Source organism: Lynx rufus, unplaced genomic scaffold (genome assembly GCF_022079265.1).
Source record: "Lynx rufus isolate CCGP_SWC_20201006 ecotype Redwood Valley unplaced genomic scaffold, mLynRuf1.p SCAF_17, whole genome shotgun sequence".
Classification (NCBI taxonomy): domain Eukaryota; kingdom Metazoa; phylum Chordata; class Mammalia; order Carnivora; family Felidae; genus Lynx; species Lynx rufus.
The window spans coordinates 13676447-13701990 of record NW_025814831.1 but is presented as its reverse complement, the minus strand read 5'-3'; the positions used below and the strand labels follow the sequence as shown (position 1 = coordinate 13701990).

At 38.4% G+C, this 25544-nt stretch overlaps 1 protein-coding gene across 2 annotated transcripts in view; it reads right to left on the bottom strand.

Moving 5' to 3' along the window:
• Positions 1-10326: 10326 nt before the first annotated feature.
• The window catches only part of PPP4R3A (protein phosphatase 4 regulatory subunit 3A), a 37541-nt gene continuing 22323 nt past the window's right edge, over positions 10327-25544 (bottom strand). Inside the window, exons 5-15 of one of the 2 annotated variants that reach the window (XM_047080213.1) lie at positions 24921-24998; positions 24723-24839; positions 24144-24299; positions 22198-22329; positions 21994-22096; positions 20107-20265; positions 14739-14908; positions 13461-13603; positions 12691-12881; positions 12080-12306; positions 10327-11057 (exon numbers count right to left, since the gene is read on the bottom strand). In XM_047080213.1, the coding sequence (XP_046936169.1) occupies positions 10947-11057; positions 12080-12306; positions 12691-12881; positions 13461-13603; positions 14739-14908; positions 20107-20265; positions 21994-22096; positions 22198-22329; positions 24144-24299; positions 24723-24839; positions 24921-24998 (1587 nt within the window). In that variant the 3' untranslated portion in view covers positions 10327-10946. The remainder of the gene's footprint in view (positions 11058-12079; positions 12307-12690; positions 12882-13460; positions 13604-14738; positions 14909-20106; positions 20266-21993; positions 22097-22197; positions 22330-24143; positions 24300-24722; positions 24840-24920; positions 24999-25544) is intronic. The other variant, XM_047080214.1, reaches the window with a different exon arrangement.

Here is a 25544-nt window from a genome sequence, read left to right as displayed (position 1 = left end):
AGAAGTAAAATCATATCTTTTTGTGTGTGTATGACTTGCCTTTCTGTGTCTGACTTATTTCATTTAGCACAATACCCTCTAGGTCAACCCTTGTTATTGCAAATAGCAAGATTTCATACTTTCTATGGCTGAGTAATATTCCAGTGTGTGTGTGTGTGTGTGTGTGTGTGTGTGTGCGCGCACACCATATCTTTTTCATCCATCTATTGATGGAAGGACGCTTTAGGTTGTTTCCATATTTTGGCTTTGTAAATACTGCAGTGAACATAGGGGTGTGTGTATCTTTCTGAATTAGTGTTTTTGTTTTCTTTGGATAATACCTGGTTCATATGCTAGTTCTGTGTTTAATTTTTTGCGGAACCTCCATACTGTTTTTCATTGTGAATGTACCATTTTGTATCCCCACCAATAGTATATAAGTGTTCCCTTTTCTCCACATCCTTACCAACACTTACTATTTCTTATCTTTTTGATACTAGCCATTTTCTGACAGGTGTGAGTTGATAACTCAAAGAGATTTTTATTTGCTTTTCTATGATGATTTTCATGGAGATTGCATTAAATCCGTAGATTATTTGGGTATTGTGGACATTTTAACAGTATTCTTCCAGTCCATGAGCATGGTATATCTTTGTATTTATTTGTGTCTTTTTCAATTTCTTTCATTAATGTCTTATAGTTTTCAGACTACAAGTCTTTCTCCTTGGTTAAATTTATTCCTATGTTGTTTTGTGGAGTTTTTAAATTTTTTTTAATGTTTGTTTTCAAGAGAGAGCACGTGTGCGTGCACAAGTGGGGGAGGGACAGAGAGTGAGGGAGACACAGAATCCAAAGCACGCTCCAGGCTCCCATCTGTCAGCACAGAGCCCAACACGGGGCTCGAACTCATGAGCCATGAGATCATGACCTGAACTGAAGTCAGACACTTAACCGACAGAGCCACCCAGATGCCCCTTTGTGGGTTTTTTTTTTTTTTTTTTTGATACAGTTGTGAATGTTATTGCTTTCTTAATTTCTCTTTCTGGTAGTTTTACTAGTGTCTAGAAATGAACAGATTTTTGTATGTTGTATCCTTCAACTTCACTGAATTCGTTTATTCTGGTGCTTTTTAATGGAGTCTTTAGGATTTTCCATATATAGCACCGTGCCATCTGCAATTAGTGACTGTTTTACTTCTTTTCCATTTTGGATGCCTTTTATTTCTTGTCTGATTGCTGTGGCTCAGACTTCGAATACTTTGTTGAATAAAAGTAGCAAGAGTGAGCATCCTTGTCTTATATCTGATTTTAGAAGAAAAGCTTTAAGCTTTTTACCATTGACTATGATGTTAACCATTGGGTATAATTTATTTTATATGGCCTTTATTATTCTGAGATGTGTTCCCTCTATACTCACTTTTCTGATAATTTTTTAAATCATGAATGGATATTGAATATGGTCAGATGCTTTCTCTACATCTTTTGAGCTGGTCATATGGTTTTTACCTTTTTGTTAATGTATTGCATGGTTGTTTAATAGCATGTTGTTTAGCATCACATGTTTGTGTTTTTCCAGTTTGTCCTTATGGTTGGTTTCTAGTTTCATCCCACTATTGTCAGAAATGATGCTTTGTATGATTTCAGTCTTCTCACATTTATTGAGAGTTGTTTTGTGGCCTGCCATGTGTTCAATCTTAGGGAATGTTCCATGTGCACTTGAAAAGGTATGTGGCCTGCTGTTTTTTGGATGGGATGTTCTGTAAATATCTGGTAAGTCTATTTGGTCTAATGTGTCACTCAAAACCATCGTTTACTTATTGATTTTTCTGTTGGATGATCTATCCATTGGTGTAAATGGGGTGTTAAAGTCCCCTATTTTTATTGCATTACAGTGAGTTCCCCTTATTATGTCTGTTAATATTTGCTTTATATATTTAGGTGTTCCTATGTTGGGTTCATAAACCTTAAATTTCTGTATTGTTGGATTGATCACTGTATCATTATGTCATGACCTTATTGTCTCTTGGTATCATCTTTATCTTAAAGTCTATTTTTTCTGATGTAAGGATTGCTAACCTAGGTTTAGCATTTGCATGGAATATCTTTTCCCATCCTTCACTTTCAGTCTGTATCAGACTTTATGTTTGAAGCATCTCTTGCAGGCAGTATTCAGATGGGTCCTGTTTTTGTGTGTATTTTGATGTGGACCTGCCTGGGCTTATCTTGTTTGGGGCTATGTTTCCTGGACCTGGATGTTTTTTCTTCCCCAGTTCGGGGGAATTTTCCAGCTATTATTTCTTCAATTAAGTTTTCTGCCCATTTCCCTCTTCTTCTTCTGGGCCCCCTATAATGTGAATGTTAGTATGCTCGATGCTGTCCCAGAGGTTCCTTAACCTAGCCTCATGTTTTAATATTCTTTTTTCTTATTGTTGTTTAGCCTGGATGATTTTCACTACCCTGCCTTCCAGATCACTGATCTCTTCTTCTGTATTCTCTTATCTGCCGTTGAGTCTCTCTAGTGTATTTTCTTTTTATTTGTTATTATATTCTCCAGCTCTGGTTGGCTCTCCATTTTCTGTTTTTTGAAGTTCTCACTGTGGTCATCTGTTGTTCTCTCAAGTCCATTGAACATCCTTATCTGTTTCCTTTTCTTTTTTCCTGAGGTTTGGTCTTGTTCTTTCATCTTGAACATCTTTCTCCATCTCCTCACTTTGCCCAATCCTCTTATTATTATGTGTTGTAATGTATTACATCAGTTACTTCCCCCAGTTTTGAAGGAGTGGCTTTATGCAGAAGGTGTCTCTTGGGGCCCAGTAACACAACCCCCGCCCCCCGCCCCAGTCACCCAAACCAGGCACCATAGAAGTGTCCGTGTGGGCTGCAAGCACCCTCCTGTCGTGGCTGGGTGGCATTGGCGCAGGCTCACTCGTGTGTGGGGTTGTCCCCCAGAGTGATTGCCTGTGCGCTCGGCTGCACGTGGTATGGGTGTGCGAGTGTGGCCTTGGCCTGTCTGGCTCAGAGGCCGGGCCACCACTGCCGCAGGCACGTTGCTGTGGGGTAAGAGCGCTTCGAAGGGCTCTAGGGCTGGCTGAGCCTGCCCAGCACATGAGGTGGGGTAGGGAGCCACTGGGGAGGGGCTCCAGGGTTGACAGAGCACGTCCGCAGGGGAGCACCTGGGAGGGGCCAGCAGTGGTGGCACAGTAGATGGTGACATTCAGAAAAGGCGCCTGCCGGCACTGGGCCTCCGGGTGGGAGGTAAGTGCCAAAACAGAACAACAAAACACAAAATGGTGCCCACCACTTTTCTCACATTGCCAGGGAGCAAGCATTCCAGCAGATCCCTGCCCCTTTGACAGTGCCCTCATTTAGCACGTGGGTTTCCTTCACATGTAACCCAGGCGCTTTTCAGACTGCTGCCTCTGCTGGAACTCAGCGATGAGACTGTGGGCGTGCCCTTCGAGAGCAGCGTCTTGGTTTCCCACTGCTCTTCCTCTCCCGGACAGTAAGCCCCCTCCATTCTCACAGCCAGGCACCCTGGGGGCTCATCTTCCCAATGCAGGTCCCCGGGCCGTGGAGCCCAATGTGGGGCCCAGACCCCTCATTCCTTAGGGAGGGCCTCTACGTTCCTACAGTGCGGGTCCCCACCAAACCGTGTCTCCACCCCTCCGGTGTGTCACGTGGCTTTTCCTTACCTCCTTGGTTGGGTGTGATCTGTTCTGCTGGTTTTGGTTCCTCCCCAGAGGTGGTGGTTGTGTGTGTGTGTAGTCGTAGAATTTGGCATGTCTGCGGGAGGAGGTGAGCTCAGGATCTCTCTGCTCTGCCTTGGTCCTGAGCCTGATTTCTGTTTCTCATAGTTTGTTATTAGCGTATAGAAATGTAAGAGAGCTTTATATATTGATTTTGTATCCTGCATCCTTACTGACTTTGTTTAGTACTTCTAATAGCTTTTTGGTGGAGCCTTCATTTTTTTCTATATAATATCATGTCATCTGCAAATAGTGACAGTTTTACTTCCTTTCCAGTTGGATGTCTTGTGTTTTTCTTTTTGCTTATTTTTTTTTTCAGCTAGGACATCCAATACTGTATTGAACAACAGTGGCAAGAGTGGGCATCCTTGTCTTGTTACTGATTTTAGAGGAAAAGCTTTTAGCTTTTCACCATTGACCAAGAATGTTAGCTGTAGGCCTGTTATATATGACCTTTATTATGTTGGGATATCTTTATATATATATGCCTGATTTTTTCTGAGAGTTTTTATCATAATTAGATGAACTATGTCAAATGCTTTTTCTGCATCCACGGAGCTGATCCTATGATTTTTATCCTTCATTTTATTGATTTATCACATTGATTGAATTTGTGGATATTGAACCCTTATATGCCTGGAATAAATCTAGGTTCGTCGTGGTGCATGATTCTTTTAATGTATTGTTGAATTTGGTTTGATAATATTTTGTTGACAGTTTTTGCATCCGTGGTCTTCAGGGATGTTAGCTTGTCACTTTCTTTTCTTATGGTGTCCTTGTCTGATTTTGCTTTCAGGGCAATGCTGGCTTTGTATAATGAATTTGGAAGTTGTTCCTACCTTTTCTAATTTGTGGAAGAATTTGAGGATTGGTACTCTTCTTTAAATGTTTGCTAGAATTCACCAGTGAGGCCATCTGGTCCTAGACTTCTCTTGGGAAGTTTTTGATTACCGGTCTGTTCAGATTTTTGTCCATTTCTTCTTGACTTAATTTCAGTAGTTTTGTGTCTTTTTGGACTGGGTCCATTCTTACCTAAGTTACCGAAGTGTATTGGCATACAGTTAATCATAATATTCCTTTCTAATTCTTTTTCTTTCTGTAAGGTGGATAACGATGGCCCCAACCAAATGTCTCTCATTTCTGAATTGAATAATCGGAATCATTTTTCTTGGTCAAGCTCCTGTTTCTGTGAACAACCACGTGTGTGTTTTCCTGTACTCCAAGTGAGCCACTTCCAGTTAGGAAACTGCATTGGTAGAGCTCCTAGCAGACTGAGCTGAGGGAGGAGCAGGGGTGGGGATGAGTCACCACAGGTCCAAATGGCACAGACTCTTCACCGGTCTGAAGATTCTCGAGTGAACTTTTTTTCAGTCTGTTACGTGTCTTCAGCTAGTTTGGAAAGCCCTGAAATGGTTGACTGTAACAATTTTGCCATTTTTAAATTGCTTTTTGAGGGAAGATCGGCCAGGCTCCTTACCCCGGGCCATCCCTGGATGTATAATCGTAACTAGTATATTGTATACTGGTCCCTACACTGCAGAGACTACGAGCGACTTCTAAAAGCAGGCAGTTTCAGGTTTTAAAAGGTCCGCACCGTAGCCCATCTCCCTCCAGGTGGGGACTGTATTAGTGCACCATATTAAATGGCTGCTGTCCCTGGAAAAGCTGCCCGTGGGAGTTGCTGTCCGTGTACACATCCGCTCTGCCGTCCTCAAGCTTGTGAAGTCACTCCCATTACAGACGGGGAAACCAAGGTTCAAGGAACTTGCCCATGGTCTGAATAACCGTGATTGTTCACACCCACAGCTTTCTGACTATGCTGTTGCCACATAGGTACTTTGTCCATGCCCTCGGCTTTTCACCACTTTCTACCAGGAAACCTGCTGTTAGAATCTAGTCACCACTCGGTATGCATGGAGCACATATTGTGAGGTTTCCTGAGCGCTCCTTCAGCCTCTTTTATTTTATCTACCCCCATCACGGTCTTCCAGAATAGACCTCTTCCTGAGGTCTCAAAAGGGGTCAGGGTCAGGGGCTTGGGGGTGGACTTTGGTGAAAGGTTTTCACTAATAGCAATTCCTCACATTCCCTACCTAAACTTTTTGAAAGCCACCTGGGAATTCTAAAGGCCAAATTTTTCTGGGCTCTTAGTTTTGATGGAACTCCTACCTCACAGTACAAACCCGACAGAACCATCTTGGAGGCTGGTTAATAAACTGTCTCATGATTTCCTTATGCTCCTCGAGAGTAGTGCTTTACAAGTTAGAATGAGAACACCTGAGGTAGCAATTCACGAATTACAGTAACATTAAAGTAAAATTAATCTGCTTTTTTTTCTGTAAGGCAACAGAAACACATTCCTGTAGAAAGATATTTGGTGATAAAATTAAGTGCTGCAATTTTTGATCACATTTTTCAGGCTCTTTATCTAAAATGAATTATTCTTTAAGAAATAAAGAAAAGGAATCCCTTTTATCAAGTTACTGAGAAGTATCAGTTGATCAATCCTACATAGGAAATCTATCTGCCTGACCTACGTGCCGTCTACCTACCATCTGTGTTCTAATAGCTGCACAAGAGAGAATCGCATAAATCTGGGGCCCGCCTTCTAGGATCTCACGTTCCAGGAAATATGCCAAGATGTAAAAGTTTAATAGAATGAGGCTTAATAAACACTCCATCCCAACAGGCAAGTGTTGTTTGGAATTGGTAGCTCATGGCTTGGTCCAGTGATAAAAGGCAGGGGTCTGTACTTACAGGCGAAGATCTATGATCGAAAGACCAGTAAGAGAGAGAATGACTTAAAGGTGCTGGAGCCAGGGATGAACAGACCAGGAAAGCCTAAACAGAATTTTAGGAGTTGCTGAAATAACTCAATATAGGGTAATTCTGTGAACTTGAGATAGCCCTTTGTTGGTATTTCTAACCTGAGGCAGGACAGGAGACAGGACAGAGGTCTCGAGTCTTCCCCTTATATCCACAGAGTGGGAATCTCATGGTCAAGGAGTCAGACTCGTAACTACGTAAGGGCATCAGCCAAAAGACTTCCCCAGTGTGTATAATCTGTGTGCACCTTACTCCATCTTTCATTCACCCAGTAAACGTTTTGGAGAGCCATCTGTGGGCTAGGGTATCTTGCTAGGTACTATGGAAACAAAGTTGAAGAGGATATAACCCCTTCCTCAAGGAAGGAGTAGTGTCAGGAGCACACTTCCCAAGGTTGAAAGATGAATATAAGTTTATCAGCAGGCAAAGCAATAAGAACATTCAAAGGGGCACATGACAGATTAGGCAGTCTTGTAGGGCACAGCATGATTGGACAGGGACATTAACATGCCCTGGCTGGAGCTTGGGAAGATGAGCACCCAAGACGGGGCAGTAGAGAATCCCAGCATTTAAGGGATAAACAAGGGAGCTGTCAAAGGAAGAGAGCATCTGCTACTATCCACGGTCTTCTCCATACCTTGGCCTCTATTAACACCACGTGCTTAAAGATTTGACCTAAGTGTCAAGAAACATAAGGATGGAGGGGTGCTTGGGTGGCTCCGTCAGTTAAGCATCTGACTCTGGATTTTGGCTAAGGTCATGATGTCATGGTTCGTGAGATCGAGCCTGGCGTGGGACTCTGCACTGACAATGCGGAGCCTGCTTGGGATTCTCTCTCTGCCCCTCTCGCTCTCTCTCAAAATAAATAAACTTTAAAAAATATACATAAGGATGGAACAAGGGTCCACTCCAAATTTGTAGGTAGAATGTGACTTACACTAGAGCAGTGTCTTTGGAATAGTAGGAATAGAATTTAAATCAAAACCCATTCAGCATCATGTTGGAGAAATCAGTGTTCCCTACGAGTCGATGGAAGAACTTAACCTAGGACAGCAAAAAGGTCAAGTAAACTTCTGTCTCCAACCAGAGCTATTTTAAGGACCAAGACATCTGACTCCACTAGACATTTATCTGTCTGAAGAGAGGCGCTCTACAGTTTCCTTTCAGAACTATTCTCAGGAGCCAAGATGAAAGGCAGAGAAAGGAATCAAACTGGCTTACCAGTTTATACTGGGTATCACAATATACTATCTCCCCATTTCCCTGTGTTCTCTGAGTGTCCCAGTATAACAGCAGACAATAATCCAGCCCATACAAATTTGTTTTTATAATCCTCTTGCTCAAAATGGATATTATGGCAGAAAAAGTTAATATAACCTTGTATATATAAGAATTTTGAAGGTCCTAAATTTTCCTCCAAAAGTGATTTTGACCGTGCTGTTTAAACAGTTATGATAAATACCAAAACTCTGTTGAGAAACTGAAAAGTTTTCCACTTAAAGAGATCTTCTAATATCAACTGCTTGCTATTCTATTCTTATCTTGGTAACTTTACGAAGACTACTGCTTAAGGACAAAAGTAGGAGGAATGTGTCCCCCGTTCCATACTTCTCTCCTTCATTTCCAAATTCACAAAAACTGACTTCCAGAGAAAATCATGTGCAAGATTTGAGTGTAGTCAGGCAGGGAAAAAACTATCAGGCTTCAATTCTGTTTAAAAAAAAAAAAAAAAAAGCCAGGGTGGCATTTCTGGACCAGACAGGATATCAAGGTGTTTCATGCAGTTAATTGTAAGTCTTTTTCAGAAGTTGTTGGGAAATCACCCCACAGAAATGCAATTTTTGTTTTTCATTTTTTTTTTTAATTTTTTTTTTCAACGTTTATTTATTTTTGGGACAGAGAGAGACAGAGCATGAACGGGGGAGGGGCAGAGAGAGAGGGAGACACAGAATCGGAAACAGGCTCCAGGCTCTGAGCCATCAGCCCAGAGCCTGACGCGGGGCTCGAACTCACAGACCACGAGATCGTGACCTGGCTGAAGTCGGACGCTTAACCGACTGCGCCACCCAGGCGCCCCTGTTTTTCATTTTAAGCACTGCAAAATGAGCAAAAGAGCCAATAGGTATCATTAAAATGGAAAATAAGAATTTCTAACTTCACACCATTATATTTACATCTATTTTCAAGACCGTATCTATTCAACAGTACAGGCTTTTGAGTCAGGTGGACCTGTCAATTCAAGTGTTGTCCTTCTAGCAATTTATTGCTAAGTTTCCCTCTGCAAAGTGACCAGCTGTTTTAGAACTAATTTCTATTATAGCAGTTGGTGTCAGTTTTCTGCTTCAGTACCTGTAATTGCTAATAGCTGAGAAAATGCAGCTATCCATCAATGAAGGGGTATCTCTTACCTGTTAAGGGCCAATAGTTAATTTAACTACTGGACCGGAATTTATGAAAGCATGGGGCGCTCCTCCCCTCTACTCAGAGCTGTGAGAACACCAAGACAAGTGTTCCAGGAGCCCAACCAGCAGTGAGTTTAAACTGTACGGTTAAGGCACAAACATGGGACTTGCTAGGTAACAAAGGAAGACGTAATATAATTAAACTTAAGATCTTTCTTTGCTTTATTGATAAGGTAACTTGATTAACTTCAATTATTAATAGCCAGAACTGGAGTCTCCGAAGTATCTCTAGACTGTAGTGAAATACACTTAAACGCTTATAGTTAATTATGCACCCAAAATTTGTTTAAAAAAACAGCCAACAATAAAACTTGTTTCATGACTGTAACAAGTTATCACTTCCTGGTTTTCTTTCCAACTATTAAATATAACCTTGTTTTTGGTACCACATGTTAGAATTTACTGAGGGCTAAGCAAAAGAGTAGAAGCACACAGTGCTTGTTAGATTAACTCAGTTAAAAGTATGATACTTAAAATAGTATCATTTCCTGGATATGGATTTTTATTCACATTTGTAAACCCATTCTTAAGTTCTAAAAGCTTATTTAAAAAAAAAAAAAGTGAGGGTACGTGATGTCAAGGTATGTTTTCACTTCCTTAAAAGAATTTTAACACCTACGACAATAAAAGGAACCTATTTAAAAATACTGTTGCACTAAGGTGATAGCTGATGGTCCTTTGGCCACGTATTTATTTAGGGACCACCACTTACAACTCCAGCTGGTATTCCAAAGGGAGTAGTTAAAAAAAAAAAAAAAAGAAAAGAAACATACAACTAATACAATTTCTCTTACTCTTCACTTTTCTTTTTATTATTCAAAAGTCAAATATGTTATTTTTAAATCATCCAACCTCAATTTAGATTTAATGTACCGTCATTTTCCCAAGATATGAAATTTCAGAATCTCTTTGGAATACTAATTTCACGTTTCTAGGTTTAACAAAATGGTTGAAATTTTAAATTCCACTCTATTTCCCTGAATTCTCAAGACAGTTGCTGATGTAAATTTTAATATAAAATATTTAGTCACAAAATAGTATTGCTTTTGTATGCACATAGTTGTAAGATTACTTTGTTTTTGTCAATAAAAACTATACCATCTTTCATAAAACTCTAAACAAATTAAGAACTGTGATGTAGAACAAAAATTACACATGGTAAAACAGGTACCAGCACAACGTTAGGTTATATTACATCAAAAAAAGTTTTAATGGTCCCAAATATATATACTCAACAACTAAGCATACACTCAGGGGAGAAAAAAAATCAAAAACAAAATGAAACCAAAAAATTATGACACAAATGACCACATCTAGAATTCCACTCAATCTTTAATCAAGTAGGGACAAATCCCCACTTAAAAAAAAAAAAAAAAATCTGCAGTTTGAAGGGCAAAGGGAACAGATAAAAAAGAGGAAACTTTATATTCGCCCCTCCCCCAAAGAGGTTTTCCAAACCTGTTGTAGCTTGACTAAAATGCTCAGAATGTATGATTTTAAAGGCAGGTCTCTTTATACAAAGAAACTGCTGGCATTCTTAACTAGTGAAGAATCAGGGCACAAGAGCCTATTCTTCTGAGTCTCAAACGTGGTCCGAGAAAGCATATTCTGATTGTAGCAACTGACCAGTCAATCCAGAGTTCCACTTACAAAACCCCTGCCCTGTTGGCTTTTTGTTTCCATTTCCTTCCCTGAGAAAAGGGCAATGTGTGGTCCAAGCTGGAGAGCTCAAAGGCTTAAGTCTTTCCCCTAAATGTATAATATCCCCTCCTCCTGCTCCATTGAATTGGCACTTGATGAGCAGAAGTCAAGTGTGGGAGGCTGATCTGGATCAGTCATTCACAAGAGACCACTGCTTTGTTGTGGATTTTGTAGGGGGGAGGGGTAGAGAACCAGTTTTCTCAACAGGTACTGATCAGAGGCAGTTGCCATTATTAGGACTCAAACTTTGCTTTCTTTGACAACGGTAGCGTGTCTTCCTTGTCTTCATCCTCATCATCGTCTTCATCATCATCAGGATAATCTACCAGACCCACGAGGCCTCCCTGTTCGGAAATAAGGTTTATTTTTTTTTTTTAAACTACATTTCCAGCACATATTTTAAGTCTAGATAAAGGATACAGATTCCCCCCTCCCAATATACTGTGTGGTTACGTGAGATTAGATGCAACTGAAATTCACTGTATTTTCCCTAAGTTTTCCGTAATAAAATTTTTAGTCTATAATCCTAACAAATCACCCAGGAGATGGAATCAGTAATTACTGAATTGAAAAAATGTTTTAAAATTTAATAGTGCATTAACAAACTACAGAAGATCAACAGACCAGGAGGGCAGACCATTAGAAGTTAGGAAAGGGAGTCTGCCTTTCCTTCCAGCTTCCTTTTAGACCCGTGCCTTTGCCAGAAACCACTGCAGCTCTATTTAGGAGGCTGTGGAAGAAGTCCCACTGCTCTGTGGTCCCTTCACTTCAGCATCTCTCAGATTCACTTCTTAGCCCTTAGGGGTCTCGTGCAATTGTCAAAGAAAAAACAACTGTGGGTGGGGCACTGTATTCCCAATTTAGATCAACGAATTCCAAATGCCCAGTCTGCTAGTCCTGGGCAGCATAAGGTGACCCAGGGAATAGGTTTTTATCCTAAGATTATGTCTTGTCCACATTTTTGGTGTTAAAATTTTGATCCTTTCTTATATACCTTGCTTGGAAAAATAGTGTTGGGAATGTCCAGGTATTTATTTTTCTTCCACACAAGTCTTTATCTGGGTGTTAATTGGGAAAGTTGATAAAGAATAACTTTAAAATTTTGTGTATGTTTTGAAACAAATCTGAACCGGAGTTCTAAAACGCAAACCACCAAAATAATTTATTCAGACTTTGGTATTGGTCATAAAAAACTTTCAGAAATTGCTCAAGTTCTGCATACGTTCAGGTAGTAGTGGGAGGATTATTCATTCCCTCTAGTTCAGAAAGGTTTGATCAGTTCCAAAAGACAGTACCCAAAGGAAATCTCAGTCACAGTTACTGTTGAACCAGATTAAATGAGAAAGGCCTGGAAGTCAAAATGTACCTTGGTAGTAATAGCTGCCGTCTGAGATGTACTTTTAGGGACAGATCCAGGAGAGCCTGGAGATCCTGGGGATCCCGGGGATCCCGGCGAACCAGGCAGATTTGCTGCAGGTGACTGGCTGGTGAGATTAGTTTTTGTTCCACTAGAGAGGGAAAGCTTGAAACTTGGGCTCTGCCGACCAGAAAGATTCGTTTTCAGAAGCACCTCTTTTTCCTCACTTTCTTTTACTAAAAATAAGAATATTGTCAATAGTTGTCACCCATACTTGTCTTTTTTTAATCCCCCCAAATGAGGTGGCACTAAACACAACTTCCTAGCTTACTCCTTTGCTGGGGGAAAACACATGTTCAACACACTACTGAGAAGGGATGAAACCTTCCTTCTGTATCCAGTGTTTCCACCCTTCCCGAAATAATCTAGTTCTCCTAAGTCAAGTCAAATTAAGAAAATTTAGTCCATGCTTTCACCCCCAGCCATTAAGTCACATTCTGTAAAGCAACTAAGTCTTTGAAATCTAGGACACGACACAAAGTAGATACTCGTTTTCTCAAGAAAGAGAGAAAGAAACCAGGGTGGGAAAGCTGTCATTTTTGCCCAGCTTTTCAACATACATTTCTTCCTTTCCATGAATTTACTTATTGGATCCATAATATCATCATCATTTTTAGTTTTGTCAGATGGAGACACGACAGCTTCACCATCTTCCATGTCATCTTCATCAGTGTTAAACCACATCTCCTCTTCGTCTTCTAGTGTTCTGGCGTCTCTTCGATACCTGTGATTCCTCAAAATGGACCGCATGCTAGGAGTAAAGAGAAGAAAGTAAACCGACTCCTCCACAGACTCCTTTAGACAGTCTTCAAAGTGGTGCTCCGAATTAGACCGTCTTAACAGAGCAAGGAGAGAACAGATTTATACACAGGCTAATGAAGAACCAGACTCTACCCAACCAGATTTTTCATATATGATTGAAAAAGTCCACCATCTCTAGTATTATGGATCACTTGTTAAACTTGTTAACATCAGGAATTAATCCTAATTCGTGGATTTTAAAATCTACCGTAAGTATGTGAATTCATGCATTTAGAAAAATATACAAGATTTCTTAAGTAACTGGTAACAAAGTAATTCAAAGCAAATCAATGAAGCCCCACTGCCACATAAGTGTTGGGTTTTCTTTTTTACTATCTAGTCTGATAAATGCCTAAACAAGAGTCCAAGACCAAGCCAATATCCACCTACACCTTCAGGACAACATTCACGTTGGCCATTGCAGAAAACTACAACTCCCGCTTATCCCATCCCTCCCTCCCCCAGCCAGGCCAGAAAGAGGCACCACCGTCGAACTTGAATGAATAGTTTAAAAAATGTAGTAGTTTACCTGTCAAGTTTGGGATTATCTTGCCTTTCTCTTTGTTGTTCAAATCTCAGTTTTAATCCTTTAAATGTCTGTACATAATCTACGTCTTCCAGCGCTTTCCAGTAATTTTCAATTACATGAGCAGTTAATGATTTTATATCTTCCTACAGAAAAGAATTATAATGAAAACATACAATAGGAAAATGTTACTTTTGCTGAGAGGAGGCTTAATTGTAGAGAATTCAATAACCTGCTCCAAACAGATGAACTTCATAAAATTATAAGCCAGTCTTAATCAAATGCTGAAAATGGGCATAATTGGCTATGCTACGTACCAAAGTGTCTCTGATTTTTGGTGTATCTCAGAATTAACGGGTCTTCCCAAAGGAAATGCCCAGGTCCCACCCCCAGATGATTCTTAAATTTAAGTAAGTGTGGGGTGGGATCAGCACATCACAGAAAAGTGCTAGAGACAGATGGTGGTGATGGTTGCACAACAGTGTGAGTGCACTTAATGCCGATGAATTGTACGCTTTTTAAAAAGGCAAATTTTGGGGGTTTCTGAGCAGCTCAGTTGGTGAAGCACCTGACTCGGTTTCAACTCAGGTCATGAGCTGCACACATGCTCAAATATTTTTTTTAAAAAGGTAAATTCACATTATGTATGTTTCACCATAATTTTAAAGCATGTCACAGATAATTCTAACACACTGTTTGAGAACCACTAGCCTACTCTATTACTAAAGATTCAGAAGTCTGTAATGAAATTATTCTTTAAATTTTTTTTAACGTTTATTTTTGAGAAACAAACAGAGCACGAGTGGATGAGGGGCAGAGAGGGAGGGAGACACAGAATCCGAAGCAGGCTCCCAGGCTCTGAGCTGTCAGCACAGAGTCCGACGCGGGGCTCAAACCCACAAACTGTGAGATCATGACCTGAGCTGACGTCGGCACTTAACCAACTGAGCCACCCAGGCACCCCTGAAATTGTTCTTTGAAAGTATATAGGGAAAAGTCACAATTCAGAAGCCCTCAAAGTTTTGATGTGGTTTTTGTTAATTCTACTTTCTTAAAATGATTACCATGACGGTGTTAAATCAGTCGTCAAACTATCCTGTAAAGGATTCACAGCTGCTGAGAGACTGTATTACTTTGAACTGAATCCCTTACAAGCTTCTGGTTACATGGGTTTTCTTTTTAAAATTTTCTCCAAGTATAATCTCAAGCCACAATATCAATAATGCATATTCAGTATTCTCAATTAAAACCAAAATTCTAACTGGAAAATACAGAACCTACCACTCTAATAAATTCAAACATCTCTATAATGGCAGAGTTCATCAGATTGTAGCGGGATCCGTTGTTGAGAAACGCTTTGACAACTGGTTCGAACAAAAAACTTTTCATTATGTAGCGGTTGTAAAACTCATCTTTTAATCCAATAATCTTTCTCTTAAAACGAAGAGCACCTGAAACACAGAGGCATCGTTGTTCAAATTATATACCCCACTTCCATATTTTAGATAAACAAAACAAAAAAACCTGTGTAATAAATATTTCTTCGTGCAGTGTTAGGTTACCGCTTCCAGAAGTATGTACCTAAGGAACAGGGATCACAAAAGGGTTACCAGAAAAATGTATTCTGGAAATAGTGTATGTCATGATAGAACACAAGTCTCAGAGAGTGGAAAAATTCTGGAACCTACTAATGACCAAAATGTACTTCACATCTAAAATAAGAGCTAAAACAGGGCTGACAAATGAATTAAGCTTTATACTAAAGATGAGAAAATTCTAAATATGTCCTTCTACAGTCACCTTGAAAACAACAAAAACCATTGTTTTATTAGGGCAATCCACGTATAATTTGATATTCATTATTTTTGGACACTCTTACTATTCTGCATCAGAGTTCTGGGTTTACGATGGCTGATCTGTCAATGTGTCAGGAGCACTACTATAAACCCACAAAACTCTGCATGACCCATAACTTGCCTTCCCATAATTTTGAAATAAATTTAGAGAATGTTGCTTTTAAAACGTGGTCCTCTAGGCTTATTGCAGCGAGTATGCTTTTTAACTTTTTTTCCTAATTTTCCTTTTTACAATTAATTAGGCTTTAACTTACAGATTAAAAGGTATATTTACATCTTGAGGTATGGGGAGTTACTTAAGTCACCATTCGTCAAGATCCAAATATACTCAGACAGCTAGACAAACCCTCTTTACCTAAATGGAGTTTATCAGTAAGTTAATGCCCCAGTTATTGTAAACAGTTCAAAAAAGCATACTCACTTCATGCAGTCACATCGTCTTCGGTTGGCAAGATTAATTATTGTGTTTGTATTTTGGTTTCTTTGGAGATCATGGAAGTGGCTCGTTAAATTGCCAATTTGTTATTAATCAAGTCCTTCATGAGCAGGTAGCCAGGCAACCATGCTGACACGGTTTCTGGGTGGGAAGGCAGAGGAGTAAAGCAGCTCAATTTTTCTTTAGTTGGCAGAAAAGAGGTCCACAAGTGAATGCCCATTTAGGTACAAGCTGGTTATAAACTGCCTTAACAATGCAACTTATTGAAGAGTGTCTCTTTCTAAAGTGACACTCTGGGCAGGGAATTTCAAAATAATGTATAGAAGAGTAATTGCATTTTTTTTTCAACTACTGAATTATTTTCAAATACAAAAGCATGGTGAAATTAAGACATTTTAAACAGTAAGAGGCACCTGTATGTTAAGTCAAGCCTAACAAGGGTTTATTTTCCCAAAACAGTGATTTTAGAGTTTGGTTTTTTTGTGATGTCACTTGACAAAGGAACTTAGTGAGGCAGTTCCATTTGTCAGAATAAAAAACAATCCATTGGAGCTCAGGCCAGATGTTGTTTTTAGTAATTAAGGCACGAGCTATTGTTTCAAGAATCAGTACTCTGAACTCTGCAGGCTTTGTGGAGACTTGTGTCCTACCATAACACACGCTAGCTGCACCCTGTGGTCTGCGTGCGGTTCCTAGGTAATTGGTAAGAAACTCCCTTCCTAGAATTCACTAAGACCGAGGTGTGCAGTGGGACCACTATTTCCTCAAGAGCAGTTCTGTCCAGAAACTGCTGGTGTAGATGGAAGACGGTTCTACTGGTCTTTGTTTTGTTCCTCCTTTCCATTTGCCCTCATTTATTTATATCCAGAAGTGGGTCACGTCCACTCAAAGTCTTCCCCAAAAGCAAATCTGCATCAAGAGTATCCAACCACTACTTGCTGTTGAATAAAGGTTGCTTTCAAAAATTTACCAGTGAGTTCTATCAAGTCAAGTTGCTCAGAGTAAATTAGAGAAAGCTTCTGGGAGAGGCCACAGTGGCGTAACTGGAGGACTTTCGATGTAAAGTGCACTCTGCTTCCATGCTTCCCTCTAAACTTTATCAACATTCCAGGAATCTCTGGTGCTTCGTTTCAATCATCTCTAAAGTCATTCCTCTTCACCTCACACAACGGGAGATTTCGTGTCACAAGTTGAGACTTCTTGCCTCATATGTAACTAATGATGGCCAAATAAAGCATCTACAGTAACATTTTTATTTCATTCCTTTTATAGATGTCCACATCTTTAACAAAAAAACTAGACATGAACCCTGAAAAACCAAGGAAATCAGACGGATAAAACTGCTCTATGTATATATCTAACCTATAAAGGCCTACATTGTGAAAGGACTGCTGGTCTCCCCTACAGAACCGATTTGTTGGCTTTAGGATAAAAGCCTTCTAATAAGCAGCGGATATTAAAAAAAAAAAAAAGGCAAGTTCGGTGAAGTTCCCAACTTGTTTACATTTAACCACTCATTCGTTACCTGCTGTCCTTATAATCTGGCGTCTAAATTCACTTATAATGAACACTGTACCTAACATTTTCTTTCAATGTGATGTTAGCAGACTGAAAGTGTTCTACATCTCCTCAAATTTATACTTCGTTCTTTAAGAAATCCTCGATCAAAAACTCCTACTCTATACTCTACAGCCAGTCCTAGAGTGCTTATTCCTTATGACTGGCATCCTCTTCCAGAAACTACTCACGTTCTCAATCTGGGAAGACAGCCACACGGAGAATAATTTGAGAGTGAGTTAGGTTTAATGCTAACTCCGTTTGGAAAATGCGAAGAATAAAGCATAACTAAGATTTTCCTACAATACAAACCTTCCCTGAAATGAAATCTCTTCCTCGTTCTCATTAAATTTTGAGACCTTTTCTTGATGATACTGCAAGCAAAATAATGAGATCAAGAACTGCGAACCAAAAGCCTTTTTTATCCCTCTCCTGCCACTCTCCCACTGGACTCGTGTGTTCTACCTACACCAAACCATTAACATGTCACACTTTCCCCACATCTGCACATTAGCTGTGTGTTCAACCAAGCATGCCACATTCTCCCATGACCAATGCAACCCAGTTTACCTCTTTTGCAAAATTTTCCTGATCTGACTCATTCGTGGAGAATAAATTCTTTCCACTATGCTTCCAAACACACCTCAATATAGTACTTAGGGCATTGTATTTTGATTTTTACAGGACTATCTCCTAATGAACTCTGATCCCTTTGACAGCTGAGTCCAGGTCTTAATCATCTTCATTTTCTTTGTACCAGGTATTTAGCATACTTCATCAAGTCTAAGATGCCACTGATTACAAGAAACTTTTTCTACTCTAAGAAAACCAAACCAAACTATCATTCACAACAACATGCCATTAATTTTAAGACTCACCTTGATCTCACAGATGACAAATGTCTAAAATGCAGAGCTTAGTACTGACAAAATAGGATAGTAGGTACTTGATACATTTATTGAAATAAATGATCAACATACTCATTTATTTAGTTTTTCCATTCTGTCCTAAACTGCCTTTCCCCGCACTTGAACAAAACCTTCTATTTTAACACGAAAGAAGTGTTCATTATGAATTCACTCTCAATTTAGTCAGGGGGCTCTCACTTTTGCTGTGGTTGGTATAGAAGGAAAGTGAATGAGTTTAAAAAGCCCTTCTTTTGCAAATGCTGAGCTCATGGATAGTACATTAGTAAGGCAGGACTGAAATAATGCATTTGTTTTTTTTGTTGTCCCATTTATTTTTTTGTTGTTCTTAGCAGTCTAGATTAATGCCACACATGCTCCGAGTTACTTTTGGCTGAAAAAGTTTACCAAGGGTAGCATCAAAGTTTCTGGACAATCAACAGAAACTAATTTTACTAAATATCTGAAAGTTGAAAAATGAAAATATGCTATGACTACGTGTAGTCTCAGTCCATACTGCTGTGTGTACATTGGCCCGAAAAACTAAGTCAACTAGCGGTTACCCTGATAAAAATGTTTAATGTTTTTAGAAGGAAATGTACTTCTACTTACTACTTTAAAGATAAAATATTGTAGAGCAAATCAACATCAGACACATCCTTATAAAAATAATGTTCTTATAATGTTAAGGATATTTTAAAAATCTATTAAGTAAAAAAATTGTAAAAGTAGTTAAAAAAATAGCAAAAAATGGATATACATGTATATACATATATTCAGGCCTTCAATTAGTGAATGACTGTGATGCCTTTAAACAATGATAAAACAACCAAACTTACCCATAAAAACCAAAAGACAAATTACCAGCAGACATTTTATCGAGCCTCTAAGGTACCCCCCCACATTGGTCTGTCAACTTACCAAAGGCTGGCTGCTACATGATCAAGTACATTCTCAAATAACCTATTTGCAATTCTGAAACATGTTTTATTTCAACAAATAGGGCCTTAACAGTTAAGTTTTGAAAAACGTGTACAACTAAGAACAATCCATGTGTTGCTCTAAGAGAGCTGACAAACTTTTCCCATAAAGGTTTACAAGTCCACATTTTAGGCTTTATTAAGCCACATATGTATGGCATCTGTAGCGTTTTTTTTTTTTTTTTTAACAACCCTTTAAAAAACATGAAAACCACTTTTCAGCTTGTAAGTTGTGCAAAAATAGACCACAGCCTGGATCTGGTCACCTCTGAAGTCTGCCCCTCTCGCTCTGAATTGTCAGAGGTAATAAAATGTTATACTGTCCGGCACTGGCTGTTGTATGTAAAGTGATGAATCACGGTATATACACTGTATGTTAGCTAATCTGACAATAAATTATATGTTTAAAAAAATGTTATATTGTCAAATAGAAATAAACATGAGAAAAAAGTATTTGTGCAGTCAATGAATGGACCATCTACAGACATTTGTGCTGGGCATTTTGTAACTCGGAATGTGTTTTAGGAAGTCAGTGCTGTTAGCTATAAATTTCCAAATTACAAAAATATTCTTCATGATTTAGTGTGAGACCCAGGAACGCCTAATTTATAATTAGTAATGCAGTCCTAAAAAAGTTACGGAGGTAAAATGATCTAAGGTGCCATTTTAATAATGGAATACTTTAATATTAATTTTGTAGATGCACACCAATCCCTTTGCTTATATAACTGAGAAATATGCAAATGAGGAAAATCATCTCAAAATGTGGTGAAATTATATAATCAGTGTAGTTTCCTATTAGAATGTAGGTCTCTTGACCTGAAATCCATGATCTTTTCTTAGGCAGTTAAGACCCAAAGGTACCAACATGATAATATATCAATAATAACTAATTCTACCAGAAGTAACACTTACATAATGCCAAGAAAGCATGCTTTGAGGCCATAAGAACTAGCACTCTCCGGAGGATGTCCTTGTTAATAATGTAGTTCTTTATGTGGTAGGTATGGTGCTCCACACAAAATGTTAACAACTCCAGTACAAGTGCCAACAACTGGGCAGTCTGAAAATCATCTAAAAACAAAACACGATTATATTTAATGACTAATATTCTTTTCCTTTCCAAATGTAAGTATCTAAATTCCAATCAAGTAAAATCCTATCAATCCAAAATTTTATTTTTTATATGTTTATTTACTTGGCGGGGAGGAGGGGGGGTGGTGGATAGAGAATCCCAAGCAGGCTTCCAGCTGTCAGCGCAGAGCTCAACAGGGGGCTTGACCTCACAAACCGTTGAGATTGTGATCTGAGCTGAAATCAACTCAGATGCTTAACCAACTGAGCCGCCCAGGTGCCCCAACCCCAAATTTCAAGTTAAGGAAAAGGGAACAAACAATGGATTCCTATCCTACCATGTGCCAAGAACTGTGCTTTACATTTTCTTCAGCAACTCTAAGAGGAATTTGTTTCACAAAACCCAAGTATGAACAGCAAGGCAGAGATGAGACATGAATCTATTAGATCTGCTTTATTCCAAGGTGCAAGAATGCTCTACCATGTCTTAACACATCCCTCATAAGATGGACAGTACACATGGCATAGGAGGGCTTGAAAGATACCATCTGGTCTTTGGTGGAATTATTCTCTCTGCTCCTGTGATTCCACTATGTTTTGTGGCTCCTTTATTACACAGGATGAATCCACACTGAGTTATAATCATTGGCTTATCTTTCTTCCTCACCAGGCAGAAAGCTTCTGGAAGTATTTTACTTACTTTTTTCATTTCCCCCATTTAGCCCCTAAAGATTATATATAGCACAGTAACTTCCACACAACAGGTTTTTAATAAATGTTTAAAGAACTAAATAAATGTGTTTGGAAAAAAACTAAATAAATGTGTTTTTAATAAATGTTTAAATAACTAAATAAATGTGTTTGGAACTAGGTTAAGCTTTACCTAGTACAAATAAAGTAGACAGAAAAATGAATTATCATGTTCCCAGACTTAATCCTAGAGTCACAAAAAACTAAATTTAATATTTATTTTCTAAGTGGTAAGTTATATTGTACTGATAATTCATCGAGAACAAAATCATCTTCTCGAAACATCAATAAAGGATTTCCCTTGAACATCCTAAAACTACTCTCTGGGGGCACCTGGGTGCTCAGTCAGTTGAGTGTCCGACTTTGGCTCAGGTCGTGATCTCACAGTTCATGAGTTCGAGCCCCGCGTCGGGCTCTGTGCTGACAGCTCAGAGCCTGGAGCCTGCTTCCAATTCTGTGTCTCCCTGTCTCTCTGCCCCTCCCCTGCTCAATGCTCTGTCTCTCTCTCTCAAAAATAAACAAACATTAAAAAAAAAAAATTAAAAAAAACCTCTCTGAAATACACACACGCAAGCTAAAGGAATGAAATGCAGAAATAATGAGTCATCAGTATATGAATAATCCCCAAATGGAAAGAAAGAGTTTAATAGTGAGCACAGCCTTGCTCTGCACATCTGGAGTGCAAATAACAAAATTACTTTGTTCATAATTACTTCCTTCTATTTTTTAACCTATGTAAATAAAAATAAAAAAATATGAATATTGCCTTAAAAACTTTTCAAATTCTGAAAGCAACAATTATCTCCTATTACGTTTTATTGTCTTCAATTATAGCACTTTTAAAGAAATTTTACCTTGAGCACCTTTTTTGAAAATGTATCCAAATGGCTTGAACTTTTAAAGACTATTACTCTACATCAACTCTGAATTTCAGAATTCAAGAACAAAGAACTTCACTACCAACCTGCATTATCTTACCTTTGCTGGGTTTGTCTTCTGTTGTATTTGCCAGTAAAGGAGCAGTGAGGACATGCATACAGTGCTTATAAAAGAAACCCAGAAACTCAGTCTTCTCTGTTTTCTAAGGAATCAAAAACACTTCCATGAACTTTAACGGCATTGGTTCCTACCAGCTATAAACAATATACTAGTATGAAAACGAGAAAAATGCCTGTGGCTTACATTGGCAGTAGCTAACATGTTCTCTGGGTCAACTAAAGTTCGAAGCAGGCCCATAAGTTGGACTGCTCCTCCAAGTTCAGGGTCTGTATCACAAATCATATGTTCTATAATGAGGTTGATGAGCAAAATATCCTGGTGAGAAAAGTACATACAATAAGGATCACTTACTATGAGTGAGAATGTAAAAGCACACACTATGACACGTTACAGCATTATACTAGCTGCCTTGTTAACTGCAAACAAAAGAAATGACTAACTTCTTTAACAGGATATATGGCAGTGTTTCCCTCAAGCACGCTACAGGCACATTTACACTAAGTAGTACAGAAAAGAAAGTCTCTTTCTTTCTCTCTGATCTTTAAATCCCTTTGATTAAGGCAAACACAAAGTTCATTTGGTGCCCGTAGAGCTTTGTACTTCTTGATAACAAAATTTCCCTTCTGAAGAAAGCTAATGGGCTTTCAGTTTCATAGAATATTTAGCTAGAATTTACAGCATTGTTCTATTTTCACTGCATTTCTATAGATTCTTTCTACTTATGGCAAATGATATCTGTATGTGTTCTCCACTTATGGAAATGATACAAAATTTCCATTAAAAATAAATTTAGTTGGTACCTAAATGTGTGAAGTTAGAAGAAATAAGATTATGGTATTTAGATAGCATAGAGAACAAATGTATTATAATGATTCCCAATGTCAATGAAAACTGATTGCTAGTTTTCCTGAAGCTCTATGACTGCAGTTCCTAGCCCAAGGAGTAAAATAAAAACAGAGAGGGATTCAGTGAGGAAATCTCTGCTCTTGCCTGTATATTCAGCAGCAGGATGGACATAAAGATCGAAATTGGGAATTAAGAGGCCTACTGCATGAAAGTGACATACTAAATTAATGTATGTGCAACTAGTGAGTTTCAGGGCCAACAAGAATAGCCTTTATTTTTAATAATACAGGTATTTTGGTTTTCTGGATAGGACTACTTATAAAAGAAAAATGTGACATAACATTTAACAGTCCAAACTGGTACTTTTCTACACTTACCCTGGTACTACGATTAAAAAACAAACAAACAAAAAGAGCAACCCTTAAATACAGAAAATTATTAGGCATTCCACTTCATTTTGACATTTTATTTAAGACTTTATAAAAAAGTAAAATCTATTTTCTCAATTTGTAAACAATGCAAGAATTCTGCATAGATATTTTTTTCCTAAATGCCTCCCTCCCCTTTCAAGATGCAGTTGAGGGCAAAACATATTAGTTTATTTTTAGAAGTCACTTCTAAAATTTTATGGGAGCAGGAAGAAAAAAAATTCAGAATCATTGGATCAAATATCTAAGAATAAAACAGAAGAGCACACACATTTGGGGCTGCTGCATACGCCATATAGCACACTCCAGGAGCACGCTTCACACTACGGATTCTCTCACTTTAAAATTGACGTGTGTGTGTGTGTGTGTGTGTGTGTGTGTGCGCGCGCGCGTGCGAGTAAACAAGGCCACAGCTCGTTCCCTAATGGTCAGGCAGTAAAGAAAGTACCCTAAATACTTTTCCAAGGGACTGTGCTTCCTTTCTTCACTCCTGGTGTTTTTGAGAATCTATCCCTAGCAAAGCCAATGTTTTCCTAGGGAAGTTACTTATAATTCCACATACAGAAGAGCAATTTATTGATTAATGATTCAAATAAGATAGCATATCAAGTTAATGACAGAATTAAGAAATGTGATCTCAAAAATTTAAAAAGAAACTTAAGGTGAGCATTAACAAATAATTGCTGTAAGACACAATTTCTAAACTAAGGAGCCAATTTAGGGGAAGAAAAAGCCATGTGTATTATGGCTACACTTTTCCCAAATATTAGCTATTTGAATCTTTAAAAATGAATAATAAATACAGTTACAGCTCCCCATGTACAAATACTTACTGTTAGCGCAAATAATATTTACCTTGTTGGTTATTTTTTGCTCTGTTAACTTCTTACTTACATCATCATTCTGTTGTGCCTCCTGCATGACAAACTCTCGTACCATGGATGGATTATATTCAACCAAGTATGAGAATATATCAGTAGCAGCACTTCGCACCTGTGTATCATCCATGCCCTGCAGATAAAAAGCACTTATTTCTCCTAGGATTATAAAAATATGGAACTTACAGCTACATAAACCCAAAACCTAACAAATTATAAGAAAACAATGCAGTAAGAAAGAGGTCAAGGTAATTTGGCACGTAGAACCTGTTCTGTGGATAAAGTTATACTTTCTTTTATTCCTGTTCACTTTTCTTCTGTCACATTTCAATGGGCTGCAAATTTAACAATTTATTATTAAAAATACGGAAAATTCCTGAGTATTCTTTCAATAAGGTTTAAGGACTCTTCTCTAACACTAGAATTTCATAGTTTTTACTGTAATAATACACAGCTAATATTAAATCTTGGCTATAACCAAATAATTGCATGTAACATAAAAATATATTATCTTTGTGGATTAAAAATATGGAAATATAAACAGAAACAAACTTACAAGGATGACTTCTAAAGCTGGTAATATGCCCATGTTTGACAAAGTCTTGAAAAAAGCATCTCTGTTTTGAGGTTGAAGCGTTTGGGAAAATGCACAAAATTCTTTTAAAAAGTTAACCTAAAAGAAGGAAAAGGACAAGTGAATATAAAAGATCTGTTGTTTTAGTTTTATGCCTTTCATAAGTATCAAATTTCTTACCAATTCCTGTCTCTTTTCCTCATCTGTTGCTTCATCTGTTAGTTGTGCAAACAAATCTGTCAGAAATTTTTCATCTTCCTGTTAAATCAAAGGACAAATTTATGCTAATGGTAAGAGTATATTAAAACATAATTTTCAGATACTATAGAAGGTACAAACTGAATAACTGGAAAAAGGAAAGATGGTATTGGTAATGGTACTCTTTAAAAGAGAGAAGGAAAAACCAAACTATTAAAGGAGAAACTGGGGATTTATCAAGGAAAATTCTTCTTTATATTTGGGCAAGGCTTTAATTTCTTAAGCCTATTTAAGGGCCACCATGTGCATATTTTTAGGCTTTGTGGACCATATGGTCCCTGCCACAATCATTTAACTCTGTTGTTATAGTAAGAAACAGCCGTAAACAATATGTAAATGAGCGTGGCTGTGTTCAAATAAAACTTGATTTATAAAAAAGGATATGGGCTATAGTTCGCAACCCCCTCATTTACATAGGATTTTAAAACCTTACCTTTAGAGGGTAAGGTTCTACAACCTCTCAAATGAAGGTAAAAATTAAGAAAAGCTTCCTTTGGGGTGCCTGGGTGGTTCATGTGGTTGAGCATTCCATCTTCATTCAGCTCA